Here is a 17,661-nt window from a genome sequence, read left to right as displayed (position 1 = left end):
GCAATAAACAAAGGATGTTAGGCATCTGAAGTTTAGAGAGCTCTGTGCAAACGTGACCAGTAATACCACTAGTAGCCCGGAAGTGTCTTACAGTTTCCTCCTTACCTGGCAGTAAAGCCTTGATTTGACAATGGAGTTACAAAAGTCAAATAAGCTTAGATTGAACTGTTGCAAAGATATTGTTTGCTTGAAAGTACTGTATATTATACAATTGTGAAATCATATTAAGTTTGAAAGGCCTTCTTTCAGTGAGCATACACAGTAGCTCTTTTAACGATATTTTGTTGGTTGGAATTGGCTTTAAAGCAGTGTACATAATGAAGGATATATATATTGTTTGTCCTTAAATCATTCTGTAAAGTAGAATAGATCAGTAATTACTTTTGCACATTACACTGTATGCATTGAAATGTCTTTTAACAAATATACCCTAAATAATGTACACCTACAATAACTTTCTTATCTGATTCACTGAGCATCAAAGTATGAGCACATCAGTAGTACTGTACTATGGAGGTAAAACCTCCATGGTACAGTAGTACTGAGTTTCTGCAGCCTTGCTCTAGAGTTCATAGGTCAGTTCACATAAATATCAATAAGATTTTAGAAACAAATGGGAGCACACACAGTGAACTTTAGGTGTGGTTTTGTAAATTTTCTTTCCTTCCTTACAATAATCTGAACCGTACTGTTTGATGTATATCCCATTAAGCTGACCAGAGGTCAATACTTACAGTAGCTGTTTTGACTTCACTTAGTGTGTGGATCTTCTGTGTGAGTAACCAGAATCTTACTCTCTTATGTGGAGCACCCAGAGGATTCACAAGAATTACGGGAACGGTAGTCTCCTACCTTAGAAAAAGAGTAGTCACAGTTTTCATATACCTCGATGATTGGCTCATGGTAGGGTAGTCAGAATCGGACGCAGAAAACAATGTCCGCAAGACAGTACAGACTCTCCAGGAACTTGGTTGGATAATCAACGAGGAAAAGTCACAGCTGTCCACGGCACAATCCAGTTCCTGGAGGCTGTAATAGATTTCACAAAGGTAGTATATATATATATATATATCTATATATATATATATATATGTATATATATATATATATATATATATCTATATATATATATATATATATATATATATATATATATATATATATATGGAATATAATTGGTTCAATCAATGCAGCTGGTGGTCATTGATGCATGTCATCCACCGCACACACCCTCATCACTTCACAAAAGTAACTTGTTGGTCCTTAACCATTGATGCGTTGTAATGCCTATACCTACCCTGTATATTATGCATGTATACGTAAGTTGCTTTCATATTGGACTTTCAACTTCACTTGGATTTAGAAACATTAATTTGTGACTTGATTTGACTTGCAATAAAGTCAAATGACTTGTGATAGACTTGACCTGATGAAATAAAATTTACCTTTGACTTGACTTGAGAAACATTGACTGGTGTAAAGTAGTCAGAAACAAGTGACTTGAATACAATGCTGGATGTTTAACATATTTATTTATATTTTTCTTATTTTCTGATATTAGGATGGAGTGGAAGATTCTACAGCTAGCAGTTATGAATTAGTAGTAGCTGCGAGACTATCTCAGTCACCGAAGAGGACTTATTATCAAAGTCTAGCTGTCAAACAACCCCTAGAAAACATTGATCGAGAAGTCAGAAAAGAAAGTCTCAGGGTAATAATTTACATATACAAGACTCTGTTTTCCTGGAGACAGTCTTTTTAGCTCATATAACACAAATTGGTGAATTACAGATTGTCCATACTGGCCCTTAAAGCATACCAACTTTGAGGTTCAAACTCTATGGTTTGCTTGTATATATTACATCATGATTTATTTGTACTAAAATGCTTGCCATATAGTACTGATACTGTTTTATGATAACTGATTTTAATGAGGTATGTTCTTGCTGCAGTTAGATTTATGTGACTGAAATGTATCAATAGTGAATGCAATAACATATAACAAATTTTGACAGAGCATACAACCAAGCCCTTACCAAACCGTATCATGATTTGTGAATGAGCTCTTACAAATGAGAGTGCGTCAATAAAATGCTGAATGTGCGCCTCTTGCCAACAATTTGTAATGTTCACAGCTGACACACATGTTTGCAACTTGTTCACAAGAAGGATACAACTGGCACAATGTTGGTTCACAAGTCAGTTAACTTTTGGAGATTACATACAATAAATTAAGTACTAAGCACAACTTTACACAGTTACAACCACTGTGCATAGATACTAGTCTTGGGTCCATTAAGTCATTTAGTCTTAAATTGCCCAAATCAAATTAATACCAGCTTACAAAATGACTCTCATATCATTAGTTTAATTTTGAGCACCATTTCTTTGACGACTGGCATACCTATATGTCACTAACTGTCACAGAATTTGACCTTTGCTCTATTAAGTGACTGAGAGATTTTCAACTTCCACTTATGCCACTACTGTTGTCAACTTTCAAAAGGGAATGACTTTGCATTGTCAGGTTATCTGAAATCTTTTTTCTGTTCTTCTAGTGCTTGTATCTAAGACATATTTTCCCAAGTTGCTTAATCAATCAGGGGATTCCATATAGAAACCTATACTCCAGCACCCAAAGTGAGATGACAAAAGTCTTATTGAGACAGATGGGGATGTGCACCAGTTGTAAGGATTTAAAAAAAAATCCACACTACACGCATATCTATTCAGTACACACTCCATTAGTACTCATTTCGTCTGCAATCATCCAGCATGCATTGCAAATAAGTTGAGTGTGCTACACACTACGGTTGGGTGGTGACTCACAACTTGTCACCAATTTTTGTTTTGTAATGTTTTCGATTTGCTCGTTCTGGGTCTGCACAAGTGCTAAGGAGTTTCAAATTTTTACTTGGGAAAAGATGTTATTTTCATCACATCTGAGAGACATCTAGCTAGTGACAACTATTGGAATTTTCCTGATCCAGTCTGCAGTGTGGTCATGGATTGTTTTTAGAGTCTAGTCATTACCAGTGATTTTCCTGAACCAAGTCACCATATTATCTTAATCTCTTGGAATTTAATGACCTATGACCCGCATGTTAACTCTGTCATTCTGTATCATGCTGTAATATACAGTATATATACGAAATACAGCAGGAGTTAGTTATAGTATAATTTTCAAATGAACAACAAATGGAATACCATCAATTTGAATGTTACTTCATACTGTAAATCGATTTAACAAAAATTATGAAATACTTTCAACAAGGGGACCTGTCAGATAACTGATATAGTTTGTGTATGTATAACTCAGACAACACTCAATATACATAAACTCTGATCATATTACAGGATCTCTCGGGGGAAATTGAAAAGGAATGCAAAGATGTAGGTAGAAAGCTTGGACTAGATGAATCAAAGCTATATCAACTTGAGAGAGATTATATCAACCAGGGACACAAGGAAACTGTTTATCAGATGTTGTTGACTTGGAAAAGGAGAATTGGAAGTCAAGCTACACACAGAGTACTGGGAGAGGCTTTGAAAGCAGCTGGCCGCAGAGACCTGCAAGAGAAGCTGTATGTGCAAGGTAAGTATTTAATTTAATAATATGAATACCTCAAAGACATAGCAATTAAATATATATAACTGTTTCATACATAAAACTACTTTCTGCTACAGATACCGACTTTTACCCTTTAAAGTAAACTGATTTCTTTCTGCAAAATTAAAGCAGCAAATAAACTGTGTAGAATCTCACTTTTACAACTTTCCCATTAAATGAAGTGGACAGATGGAATCCAATGTCAGTGTACCAGTAAATTAATCATATATCTCATCACTGTAAACTTACAAAGCTGCCACCTACAGTATATTCATGTAAGATACAGAGTAACACTCCTCAGCAAAATATAACACTAATTGTTGTAAGGATATTTGATTTTGTCATTTCTGTGAAGCGTACTCTTTTTTGGTTTAAATTACACTACCCAAAAAGCTTTTTTTTATGGTGTTTATTTTGCAAAAAAAATAAATTTTGCATTAAGAAGTTTTTAGGCCTTTAACATCTAGAAGATTTTTGACTATCAACTTTTATTTTACTAAACACTGTTCTACCTTTTTATCCACTATCCAAAATGATAACTGATGATTGGTTAGATCCAGGCAAGTGCTTTGCCAACAAAGGTAGAAATCTCCAGCCAACTGTTCTGTTTGTCATAAGGTTCTCCATATTTTCTCTTCTCTTGGAGGAACGATTGTGACAGTGACTGTCAGTGAGGCAACTTGTAGTGTTCTTGACAACACATTGACAGATTCTTGTGGAATGGGAAATACATTATGTAGAAGTAAATTTTGAACATTGTAACTGTAATAACTAATATCTGAAGCTATATGTGAGCTGAGAGTGGCTGACTTCAATTGATATGAACGAAAAAATATATTTATATGAACTTTGTCAATAAATAAGCAAAACTCAGAATTGTCTTAAAGCAAGGAAATCAGTTTATAGTTGCAGAAAAGTATGTTTCTCCTTTTTGGATATTTGTCAATTTCAGCTTTTAAAGTAATACTCATAACATGTATACATCAATTTAGAACGATACTTGCATTTATAATCAACTACCATCGTAGCCAACGCTACTTGTGCTGCTTTCCAGTTCTTATGTTAACAGAATATCATTAATCATTTCATGGTTATTCAGGCAGTATGACCGAATCAGAGGTCCAAAACACAACGATACAGTGATGGAGAATACTGTAGATGTCAGTAATACTGTTCATCAGCATCGATATCTCATATTGTATGTTATAGATTTGTCAGATATCTCAGAACAATTATATTGCACTAAATTATTAAAGTGAATTCCTTGCATGATATAATGTAACTTTGGTTTAAAATGTAAACAGCTGCCATAATATCTGTTTATTTACTGCACTTCATGAAAACATTGTGCAGTAATTAAGGCACTAGTATATTAGTGTGGGGGGGGGGGGACTTTAAATCTGTACTCCAGTGTTTGTAATGATACATGATGATCATGCATGTTTTTTTTTAAATTTCAATCTGAAAGGATCCCTCATGGAAGAAGTGGAACATACAGGGCCAATCCATCGCTATGACAAACAAGTCGCATTACAGGTAAATCAACCTTCAAAATTAACGGATGTGTAACCATTAACTTACTGTTGGCATAGAGGGGCGTATCCAGGATTTTCCAATAGGGGGGGCGCCAGGCATGAATGATCGCCGGCCTGGGGGATGGGTCTAAGGGGAGGGGTGTACAATTTTTGCTTTCGAAGAAGAGCTGAAATGCAAAATGGTGTCATATGCATGGGCGGCGATCCGTACTTCCGAGTGGGGGGGGGGGAATATGACCTTGTTGACTATCTAAGCGTAGCGCCACCATGGGTTGGCGCGAAGCGTGCAAGAAAATTTTGGGATTAACAAACCCTCTAGATGGCCGGAAACGGCACTTCCCGAGGTTTCCAAGCGGCATATACCCAACTTTAAAATAGGGATGTCATGTCCGAAATATCTCATAATCAGGATCCAAAATACTTTTATTTAAATTTCGGGTGTTATTTTGGGAAAATTGCCCCTGTCAATCTTGTTTCAGGCGCAACGTTAGAATGTTCGAGAGCTCTTTTATATTATTCGATGAAGAAAATGGCCTCATGCAGGCTATTATAGGCCTATACACATGCAATACACAATTACACATAGTTACATTCCTAGGTACCGATTGCTAGGGCATCCAGGTGAAACGTATATTAAGCATTACCCTGGTTACATGAGATTCTCAGCTGTTCGAGGGAACATGTACGTGTGTAGGCCTACTATGGGGCCTATATGAATACTATGAGGGTGCATATATGTACTATATCAATACCGTGGGGGCAATAATACATTTTGTTGTTATAGGGCCAATGAAGCCTACAGTCAACTATTTTTGCTTTATAAAGACGCTTTATTTGAAAAGATCGCACTGCGTTTATGGTAGGCAAGAAATGAAGCTAAAAAAGAGCCATACATTAACGAAGATGCATAAATGTAGGCATGAAAATATTCTTATCCCTGGCATTTGGTGGGGGGAGAGGAATATGGTGCATTACATCCCCTCCACCCATTTTCATGGGGGGATATATCCCCCTCCACCCAGGATCGCCACCCATGGCCATATGTGATCCATTTTTCGACCTTAATAATAAGCAACATTTCCAGTAAATATGGACACAAAATGCACAATTTAGTATGGCTGGCATGTCACTTAGTGATAATACAAACACAATTACCATCTCTGTTTCTAAAACTATTATGCCGCCGAACTTCGCGAGAACCTTTTTTTGGCAAACAAAAAATAAAGCATACGGGAGGGGGGGGGGGTTGAGCGATCACCGACATCTCACATAAAGGTCGTCATCAATTTTTTTTTTTTTTTTTGCTAAACTTTTTTTTTTTTTTTTGGTGACGGCCAATAGGGGGGGCGCGCGCCTGTTGCGCCCCCCCTGGATACGCCCCTGGGATACTCTCAAAAGCATACACATAGCTCTTGTCAATAAGGTTACAGTTTTGGTTTCGATGATAATCGTAACCTTTGCATTCATGATGGCGTGCGTGTGCGTGTGTGTGTGAGTGCGTTTGTGGCGCCCAGCTTGTAAACATATCTCAAGAAGGGAAGGTCAGACCAACTTTGTATTTTGTGTGTAGAAGCACCACATTGATTACAAGAATCCTTTTGTTTTTGGTGGAGGTTAAAGGTCATTTTGGGTCACCAGGGGTCAAATTGTGAGAACTTTGTAAACATGGTAACTCAAGAAGGAGAGCTTGGGAGGACCTCACATTTACATAAAGCATATTGACGTTGGTGGAGTTCTCATGCCATATGAAGTCAGCATATATTGATCAACTTTCCTCAAACCAAATCTTGTAAATATGAAAAGTCAAACAGTCCATCTTGGTTGAAATTCATATTTATTATATTCAATAAGGTGATGGCTACTGTAGTGAATGCCGCAGGAAAGAACAGAGGGATTGATGTCCTCATAGCAACCCAACTGTCAATGTTTGTAAAATTTATACCAAAAAATGCATTTTCATTGAATGAAATTCTATATACAGAGAACATTCACAGCTAAACTAACATTCGAAATGTATCACATGTCAAGAATGCTGTAGATGAATGGCAATATTACAATAAGAAAAGTAACACTCTTGATAAACATCGGACGTTATGATTTCACAGACCATTTACTGTGATCCACTCACTGGAAGAATTGAGACTTTAGCTGGTCGAAGAATGTTACATTCAATTAACCATACCTCGAGTAGGTAACAAGAAAGATTTAGATTGATTTTCACCTTAACAAGGTTGACTATTTCCTATTTAAGATAATGATTGCATTGGTTGTCACATGAATGTCCCCATGAATATACACTGTCCATCCCCTTTGTAAATATGCAACCAAATTTATCATCCTACCAAGCTCTATGTAGACATATCCATTGAACTAAATCTGATATAGCCATTATTGTTTTGGTTTTTGTCTCTCTTTTATTTCAGCAGATGGAACAGCCTGAAAATTACAGCAGTTCTCCGCGACCAGCGATTCATTGTGATGAGAATGAAGATACATTAGATTATGATATAAATGAATTTATGAAATATATGATATTTAAAAATGGTAAAAGTATGAATAATGTTAGCAATAACATGTCTAGAAAATATGTTAGTAACAAAACTAAGCACAGTAAGTCGTTTACTAAAACAAAATATAGAGGATACAAAAAAACCAAATGTTTATGGCAAAAGCGTAAAGGTAAAAATAAATTCTTTCTATATAAGAAAGTTAAGGCACAATATCATGTCAACAAACAATGTAATAAAAGTATTATTAATACTAAAGATAAGAAAAAAACTAATAAGGAAATAAAAAATATTATCAATAATATCATAGAATTTTCTAGGCCCGAACGTATAAATATGTTCGCTGATCATAAAATTAATGCACCAATGCCATCATTCCTATGTATACCATTAAATGTTGAACATAATGATATTCAGGATAATAAACAAATAAATTATTCCCATGACAACAGAGGCTCTTCTTGCACCGCCTTTGAAAAGGTTTTCTACGTTTTTCCTGAAATCAAGCCATCAACACCAATAGGCCTATTTATACCATTAAATAATGAAATTAAAAGACAATATGATATTCAAGATAATAAACAAACTAATAAAGATACCAAAATAATTTCCATGAAAACAGAAGCTCTTCATGGACCACCTGTTGGAAAGATTTTATACGGTCTAGGAATGATTGCATCATTTATTTTAATAATCATAATATATAATCAATCGTTTAAAGATATTTAATTCAAACAGTTTAAAAAGACTATGAAATTATAAGCATTTTTTACTGAATAAACAATTCAATACTTACACTGATCTATTGTGACGGTTTATTACTTTCTTAGTTAGTAAATGAAGCGTGTCCGCTGGATATATGTGTCTAGATATGTTAATAGATATTATTGAGATATTCTATGGCCTAAGTTATGACCTACTGTAGGCCTACCTAAGTTACACTAAGGGCAAGGCTACGTACATAGGCCTAGATTTGACAACGCCTATTTTCCTAGAATAAACGTCCCAGGCCCGATGACTTGGATTTAACCGAGGTTGCTAAAGACTTTTGTACAAGGAATGAACACAGGAGGATTTTTGGGGGAGGTTCTAAATTATGGATGGACAGAAGTACAGATGTAGGTTGATAGAGTCACGTGCACCATTATAGTATTGATAGCATACTAACACATCATATATTTAAGTGATTTGGCCGTTTAATTGGTTTATAGCATAACGAGTGGTGGTGGTGGAATGAGAAAGTGCCCCTCTGATGTTGTCCCCCCCCCACTTTTTGGAAGCTTCCTACCCCCCTGTATTCTGGCATGTAGATCTATGGATCTATAGATCCATATAGGATACAGTTTTAAGAAAGATGAGGTGGTGATAATATTTGTCATTAAGCTTTAGTCATATCACATCACAAAAACCAACTGTAGCCGGTCTAGGGGCCTAGGCTAACAATATCCAGGGTCCAATAAATAAGAATACAGCAGCTGAGCAGACGACACTATGAAAGTACTATTGTCCCTTCCTAAGAATTATCTGCGAAACTCCAGCCCACTCTCACTTGACGATTTCGGCCCCAAAATGCGGCCCTTGATATCACCATTTCGAGTGATTTTGTGATGTCAACTTTATCACTTCAGTTATGTCAAAGATGTAGTGTTTGTATTACGCCTCGTTACTTTCTTGCCATACAAGCAAAGCGCCACCAGTTAGTTGAATGGCTTTATATATGTCGCATGACATCATTCTCCTTACTTAAAGTTGTATAGTAATTACTGTAACGGAATATATTCACCCAACATGGCAGCATAGAGAAACGTTGTACTCAAGCAGAAGCCGAAGCGAATTAAACAGAACACACATCCGGAGTATATTATACTTATAAACGTATGCATGCTAAGTACTTTAATACCGCTCTCATCTCTTTCGCGGAACCAAATCATACTGTACTTTATAAAGCAACGATCTTCTAGGGTGGCATACTCTTATTAGAGTTTATATCAATCCGCGCGAGTGTTCTACTTCAGGAAATGTGCCGAAAGGCAGTAGGAAAACATCATTTTTGATATGTTATCAATCAGGATCTGTTTTTGTGGCTTGTATGTTGAAGAGCATGAATGAAGTATATTTGGTGCAAACATTGGGTCAATTTAGGCAACTTTACACCAATAAGTTTAAGCCTACCAGGAGCAGCGTACAAAAAAAAATTTACAACTGAGTGAAGAGGTTTGTTTATAAGTGACGAAAACTTCAGGCTCCGATAGCCAAAAATCTCTACTGTCATAATATGAGAAATTGATGGTGCCATGACAGGCCAACTTGACAGCGTTTCCAATGATGGGTATAGCGTTCAGCTAGTGAGAACTTTAATTTAGACTTAGAGACCACATTACTTCTGTGATTTAGTATGTAAGTCAACGGGCTTTTAATAGGTGTATGCTACCTTAAGCATTTGATTCACATAAGTTCCAATCAAATTTGTCTACAAAGAAAATCGGACTAAAATAATTCTTCACGATCATTACAAAAATGAAAGCATGAGAATAACTACAGAGAGTATAAGCGCTCATTAATATTGTTATATAACATATCGTATATATAAATAATGTGGAGCATGTACCAGTTATACGAAATTCATGAATATCTTGACACTAATGGCTACACAATATGCATTATATTCGGACACTGAACCAAGCCTAGTGTATCACGTTAGTAAAGGAAATCAATGCTTCGTATTTGCTTTATAATTTCTATACTAATAGCTTTTAGGAAATTTTTACAGGTCGACTTTAAAACCTATAGCGTTATGATGTGCAATCAACAGCCTAATTCTATAGTTTTGGATAATCAATCTAAATGTAATTCGAAAATCACCCCCCCCCCCTTCCCCCTATTTTTGGTTCTCTCTGTATTGTACTAATTTTAAAAAGGTGGGCGGCAGTTTGAGAATGCGTTTGTGGTTTGTCAGAATACTTTATCAAAACAAAACGCCACGAAATTTGCAAGGTGAACAATATAACACTTTTCAAAGAAACCGACACTTTCCCTCACCAATTACTCTCCAGGTTTGCTCAACCCGCAGAAGAAAATTGTACATGTGGACAATATTAACAGACCCACTTGACACATAATCAGTGTCTTAAAATTAATCGTTAGTCGTAGATTTGAAATCATTATTCACACTATATATGGTGTTGTTTACTCCGAGGCAGGAATACGATGGTATATAGGGTACTGTACATCTGTTTCAAAAGAGGTCGAGATATAGATTTATTGACTAAACTTCAACATTAACGTAATGAGATATTTATATCAAATTTGCCGATGTCGCATAACAGGTGAATCAACCTTCAAACTACACGAATGTGTAACCATTAACTTACTGTTGGTATACTTTAGAAAGCGTAAATATAGCTCTTGTCAATAAGGTTACACTGTTTTTTTACTGAATGCAAAAGGAATCGGTTCTTTGTGTTGATACATATCGTGAGGTATACAGAGAGAGAGACATGTCCTTTGCTATTAGACACTGTAACTTAAAAAGTATGAGGTGCAAGAATCATATTCTCTTCTGGAGTCAACTGAAGTCAAAGTGAGACAAACTTGTAAACACTGTCACTCAAGAGATATCTTGGTTGAGGTAAATATTTATGATGCAGATCTCTTTGATGAATACAATAAGCCTGTTGACGTTGGTGGATTTCTTATGCCATACGAAGTCAGCATATATAGATCAGATTTCTCAAAACAAATCTTGTAAATATGAAACGTCGTACAGTACATCTTGGTTGAAATTCGTATTTGGTATGTAGCTTCACCTAAGAGAGTGGAAGAGCTACATAGTTGTATGTGGACGTCAAATTTTATTTGTAAAAACAATATCAAAAATGTTCAGCTTATTTAAATTTAATAATTGCTTTGTACTGCATGGACATTCGTCCGTCAACAAATTAAAACTATTGAAATTACTCCAATAGTGATCAAGTTCCGAAACCCTTATAGCTGCTACAGTAAAGCATGAATGGATTTTGAACTAGAAGGTCAGTTCCCCTTCATTAGGAGAATTATGCTGATCTCTTCAAGACACTGGGTAATGGCCTTATTTGCAGTGTTACCGTTGAATGTTTTCAAATAAAGTGTTGCAATGAAGTACTCAGCCATTTGACCTTCTGGTAGTATCCCTGCCAAGAGCAAAATTGGGTTATATTCAATGAGGTGATGGTTAGTGAACGCCTCAGGAAACAACAGGGGGACTGATGTCCTCATAGCAACCGAGCTGTCAATATGTGTAAAATTTATACCAAAGAATTCATGTTCATTAAATGAAATTCTATACACAGAGAACATTCACAGCTAAACTAACATTCAAAATGTATCACATGTCATCCTCCTACCAAGCTTTATTAATCTGATAGAGCCAATATTGTTTTGGGTTTTTTTCTCGTTTTTTTTTTTTTAAATCACATTTTTCTGCAGATTATTGGAAGTATGCCATGTTGCTATGATACATACATAAACATACATAGGATAGATACTATATACAGGTGTGCACTGCAACATATGGCTCACTGCAGCAACAAGGTAATTGCCAAACAACCAATGCCAAGAATTTACACATGAATATGCAATGACGGTGCATAAGGGACTGTCTTAGAAGGATTTTTAGGAAAACAAAGCCATTTTGCTACTCACTGAGATAAAGCTTCAACTAATCAGCAACAAAAAATAATAAAAATGGAAAAAAATGTCATAACCACACTTACAAGAACTAAATCGTGAATGAGTCGAGGGAATGAAGGGAGTCTAAATGGATTCTACTTACATCTGGATTCTTTGTAAGATCTTTGAAAAGGAACTCGAAGAAGTCATCTTGGGTTTTCACTTTCCTCATCATTTATGCAAAGCTGTCCGCTGCAAACCGCTGGATTTGTTCCTTCCTGTCACTGGTGAGCAATACTGAGTAAAACCTAAAAGATTTTAAGGTGGGGAACAAAACAAATCATCATAATTGATAAGTTTTAGAACAAATAGTACTTGATTCATGATATGGATTATTCTTAGTTTAAAAGAAGCGACTAATTTTTGTGTGAAGAAAATTTTCCAAGTATTTACTGTAATATATCAGACTTCAATTGATCCAAATGAAACTGTTTTGATATAAACTTAGCATCTGCACTTGTGAAGTCAGTATCAATATATTATCTAGTGGTAGAGTGTCTGCCCCACAGGATCTGGGTTCTTGGTTCAAAACCTCACCATGAACCAAAACTCTCTAGACCTATTCCAAACTGCAAAAAGCTATCGCCATAGAAACTTGAAGAGGTAGCCCAGTGTCTGAAAGCGGCCTCAATTGATCAGTATCTTGGGTGTCCAACAAGTCAACAATGATGAGAGAGAACTCTCGGAAGTGAGGGCACATGTCCTTTTGGAGATCTCGGGCAATTTGAACCACCAAACTAAGAAGAAGAAGAAAATGAAGATAAAGTCGAATCAAATCTGTTCTCATAACGTCGTCCACGATATCTGCACTGCAGTTATAATATCATAGAGTGACAAAGTATCCTTAGATTTCCCAAGACTCTGAAAAGCACGTTCAGGACCTGGGCAATGTGACAAAGTTAGCCAAAAAATTCTAATACTTTTAACATTCCTTGCTAATGGAAGCCAATCTTGGGGAAATACTTCATCCAGTATTGCATTGCAAAGTGTTATTCAAATGTAAAGTCCAGAGATGTATATCTAACATACTTTCTTTACATATGAACCTTAGCACTTAATTAGACATAAATTACAGAGCCTTCAAAAACTGCAGCACAAAGTTTGAAGACTTGACTTATTCCCTGAGTACCTCAACCACATTTCCTTAAATTTCAGATATGGGGTGTTTAACGGGAAGACTTAAATTTTGTGGAATAAACTCTTTCTTACTTCAGAAAATGGAACAAAGAGGATAACATCTGGTGAAACAGAAATTCAAGCGGGATCTGGGATGTCTTTATCTAGCAACTATCTTGATTGCCAAATATTTTCATTTCAAAATCTCATCCTTGCTTTTCTCCTTGATGATATGGTTGGATTTGTCAGTTTACATAAAACTTGTCTTTCCTCTTTATGAATAAATGTTTTGTACTGTAGTGTCTATTATAAAATTGGAACGTTATGATGCCAGTAAAGTGAGGGACATGAAAATAAGAAACCCATAATTTACCATCACGTACTGTGGGTAAAGAATGAATTCTTGTTTGCACATACAGAAACTAAAATGAAAACCCATCTACTACAGAGTGTGATACTGTACAGTACCTATTGTTTCAATGATGGTACCTACTCTAACAGTGGTATGCTAAGCTTGATCTGATCTTCAAGTGCTTCTTCACCAGCAACAAACAATCAGAGCTAGTAACCCTAAAGAAAAAGAAAGAAAATAACAACAAAATAGGAAAGAAAAACAAAATTGACAAAAAAATGACAATAATATCAATCACGGTACTTTGAAGTTTGATAACTCTTTAGTTTATACTTAAATGAAGCACATAATTTCGAATGTCTAATACCAGTTGAGAGATTATTCCACATTTCATAACAGTATTTGTTTAGCAGAAACTTTCCATGTTTAGAGCGGTGTCTAGTGACAGAGAATAGTATATTTGTTCTCGTGATGTTTGGGATATCTGACCCAAATCTTGGGTGTACAATATTTCGAAAGACACGAGGCAGTGCATTGTTAACGTATTTGCCAGTAAGCAAAAGAACACATTTTGAAAATATGAACATCGTTGACTTTGAGGACACCAAGAGTACTATGCAGAGTATTAGTAGGAAAACGCCAGTGGTTGAACGTGGTCCTTTCTAGAATTATATTTTGTAGAACTTGTAAAGGCTTTAGAACGGAAATATTGGTCATACCATACGTTTCCACACCGTAGGATATTCTAGAGTAGACTAGTGCATAGTAAATCATGCTCTCTACAGTGAAATACTGTGTAGTTGGTTATGCCAAGGTGTAGTGTAAGTTTGTTTGCGTCAAACTAATATTTTAGTTTCCCTAAAGTCGATTTGGCCTTGGATTGGAAGTTTACACAATTTGTGTCATGGACAAGCACGTTGGTGTCGTCAACAAAGGGCCTCAGATTATCGTTAGGAATTACGTTACTAAAATCGTTAACATAAATAAGAAATAACAATTAAATCACCTTGAGCTTTCTAATTTGCTTGTCGATCTTTTGATATAGTTAGCTAGGTTTGTTTTCTTTTCTAATGATTCACTGTGCCCCATGGAGTGAGCCAGTCTGAAAAAAAAATATTATGCCTCATACTTTTTTAAGTAATCCCTAAACACCCCAAGCCTCCTGTAAATGATAAATAGCTTAACTGTTCTGACATGAACTCAGTCTAACCATCCTTATCGACGTTCCTTTGATATTTTCTCATGGTATTTTCATCATCCTGAATGTGGTATCCTAAAATTGAGGAAAAATATAGTGTACAGGTAAGTGGGAAAAAAGTTGTTTTCCGCACAAGCATTTTTTCAGCGGAAAGTAATGTGCAGAAAGAAACATGTGCAGAGGACAACTGAAACCCGCTAGCTATGTGTCCTTCTTTTCCACAACGAAAACAGATCTTTGAATCATTGTCACTTTGTTTATAATTAGACCTTGGCCTACGGTTTGTACTGGACCTATTGTTCTGTCCCTTATCTTTGTTATATCGATTTGCAGTCTTACTTAATGTCTGTCCGTCATTCCCTCTGTTCACTGTTGTCGCCTATGTCCCATTTTCTTGGCTACCAATTGTTCCATTCGTTTGATCTGAAAATCAACTACCTCCATTGATCTTGCAATTTTATGTAACTCAGTGAGGGTTTATGCTGACCCTTGAACTAATAATTTCCTTCGAATTCGAAGTTCTGTTGACATACAATCACTTGATCCCTGATTCGTTCTGAAAAAAATATCAAAATTACAGTTTTCTGCTCTCCCTGTTAGTCTCACTACATATTAATCAATTGTTTCGTTACTCTCTTGTGCTATTTGGCGAAACATATGTCTTTCATAAGGTATGTTAACCTTCGGCTTGAAATAGCTGTCTAGTGTACGCAATGCTTTTTCGTACTCATCGGTGCTATCTGTCTCACCTGCGGCTGTAGGAGGTCCTGGATCTCTGAGTGCAAGGGCGTAGGAACCGTGTAAGTCAGAAAACCCCTTTACATATCCAAATGAGAAAAAAAAGTCTCATTTTTGGAGCACCAAATTGCATCTGAGGCCACCTCAGTGGAAATGCAAAAAAAAAAAAACACCAAAATTCCCCTTAGACCCCTTCCACAGGCCGGCCATCAGTCTTTAGCCCCCCACTCAAAAGTACCTTCTGAGTGTCTGAGTGTCTCACAAATTTCTTGCACTGCCATTCCCGCTGAATGTAGTAACAATGCCTTTTTCTGTTTGGTATCGCTAACTCCCCTTCCTACAATGTAGTACTGAAATGCACGTGTCCATCTCGACCACCTAGGGCCTAAGGTTGTGACGTCACCTGTTACATCGAAGACAGCTATTGTTAAGTCTATATTTACCGCCATTTCACGTTTTGATACAACTAATGTCAATTATGACTTATCCTCGTCGCCATTGTCGGATCTGTGGCCGTGGATCGACTATATCATGATAAAAAGTAAGGAAGAGCAAGTTGCCCAAATAAAGTTGACACGACACTCAGCTATTCGTTTTCTCCCTATTAAAAATTGATGGCGCTCTTTCAGTATCAGTAGACTACACTATCAACCAAGACATTGTCTGTGACGCGTTTCAAAAACGAACTAGCTATGGCGAATACTGTTAAGAAGTAAGTTTAGACCTTTTAAAATCCATTTGTCAGCGTTATTTATTGAATATTTTCATTTCTTTTTTTATCAATAAAATTACTGTTCCTTGGTTTTCATTGCTTCTTGGCCGTAGCTGTGTAATCCATAGAGCGGCACTTGATAAATACCACGAATTATTAAATATTAGGCCTACTATAAATGTTACATAGAGATGATTATGATGTGCGTATAACCAGAGCGTTTTCATTAAAGCAAAATTATTTGGTGGGCCATCTGCCAAAAGGGACCATCAGGACACTACCTAAGCGTAGCACCAACCCCCATTGGTTAGCGCGAAGTGTAGCAAATGTCAGTTATTACATACCAATACCGTAGACCCACAGAAAAAAAGGAAAGAGGAAGTGATCGTCATTGGGACGCCATTTTGTATTTTGAAGTGTGACTTTATTTCAAACATGTAGGTGGCATCGCATGCTGTGTTAGACTTGAACAGAGAATACTTGTACCTGCCACACAAACCTGTGTAAACTGTAAATTTCACACGAGTACTCATAGTGTTCACATTATACATCAGTTTAACATAACAACAGGCCTCTACTACAAAGCCACAGAATATGGGAAAGACGAAGTGATCGCCATTGTCGCACAGTGGCAGAGTTATAGTCCCATATACGCATGTACATGTATGCTATGTGAAGGTTTAGTACAGTGTCTACAGTAAATTCACTTTTGCAAAATAGAGTTTTGCCTTCATATATAGGCTACTAACCAAATTTTATTACATATGATCGATAACCATCGTTTTCCTCTAACCGAACCACCCAGGATTAGGAGTGTAAGGGGAAAGTAAAGGTTATTCCAGACTATTACAGTGCACATTTATTATGGGCAACATGATCAGATTCAGCGGCTGTAATTCGTTCCTTATTTGAAATAAAACGTTGGAAATGTTCCTAGTCTATTACTCTGGACCAAACTTTAATTCTCATAGTAATTCATATTTTGTAATACATATGATTGTCTGGTGGTGGTATTTTTGTGAATGAATCTGCCAAAGAGCAGAATGAATGACTTCACCACATCAATTCTGCTGGATATGTTTTGATTTTCGATATAAGTTTTAGCTAAATTATTAACAGAGAAATATAATATCTGTACATGAAAGTTGCGTTTTGCATAAACTTTTAAATACAGAGATGTGAGATC

At 36.2% G+C, this 17,661-nt stretch overlaps 3 protein-coding genes across 8 annotated transcripts in view; 1 reads left to right on the top strand and 2 right to left on the bottom strand.

Annotated features, from left to right (window-relative positions):
- The window catches only part of LOC139970750 (small subunit processome component 20 homolog), a 137,556-nt gene extending 124,910 nt beyond the window's left edge, over positions 1-12,646 (bottom strand). The window contains exon 1 of the mRNA XM_071976728.1: positions 12,463-12,646. Coding sequence (XP_071832829.1) covers positions 12,463-12,534 — 72 coding nt within the window. The 5' untranslated portion in view covers positions 12,535-12,646. The remainder of the gene's footprint in view (positions 1-12,462) is intronic.
- LOC139970852 (small subunit processome component 20 homolog) overlaps positions 1-17,661 on the bottom strand; it is a 175,865-nt gene that overhangs the window by 49,079 nt on the left and 109,125 nt on the right. The gene's annotated exons all lie outside the window — the stretch shown is intronic.
- Positions 1-17,661, top strand: part of LOC139970765 (uncharacterized) — a 151,619-nt gene that overhangs the window by 37,534 nt on the left and 96,424 nt on the right. For 4 of the 6 annotated variants that reach the window (XM_071976800.1, XM_071976774.1, XM_071976739.1 and 1 more), the window contains exons 5-7: positions 1,562-1,711; positions 3,358-3,595; positions 5,079-5,146. In XM_071976800.1, coding sequence (XP_071832901.1) covers positions 1,562-1,711; positions 3,358-3,595; positions 5,079-5,146 — 456 coding nt within the window. Of the gene's footprint in view, positions 1-1,561; positions 1,712-3,357; positions 3,596-5,078; positions 5,147-7,568; positions 8,448-17,661 lie in introns of those variants that run through there. The other 2 variants (XM_071976765.1, XM_071976757.1) reach the window with 2 other exon arrangements.

The sequence above is a fragment of the Apostichopus japonicus genome, chromosome 1 (assembly GCF_037975245.1).
Source record: "Apostichopus japonicus isolate 1M-3 chromosome 1, ASM3797524v1, whole genome shotgun sequence".
Lineage (NCBI taxonomy): Eukaryota > Metazoa > Echinodermata > Holothuroidea > Aspidochirotida > Stichopodidae > Apostichopus > Apostichopus japonicus.
Note: the sequence above shows the minus strand (reverse complement) of the source record. Positions and strands in the feature narration are given on the sequence as shown.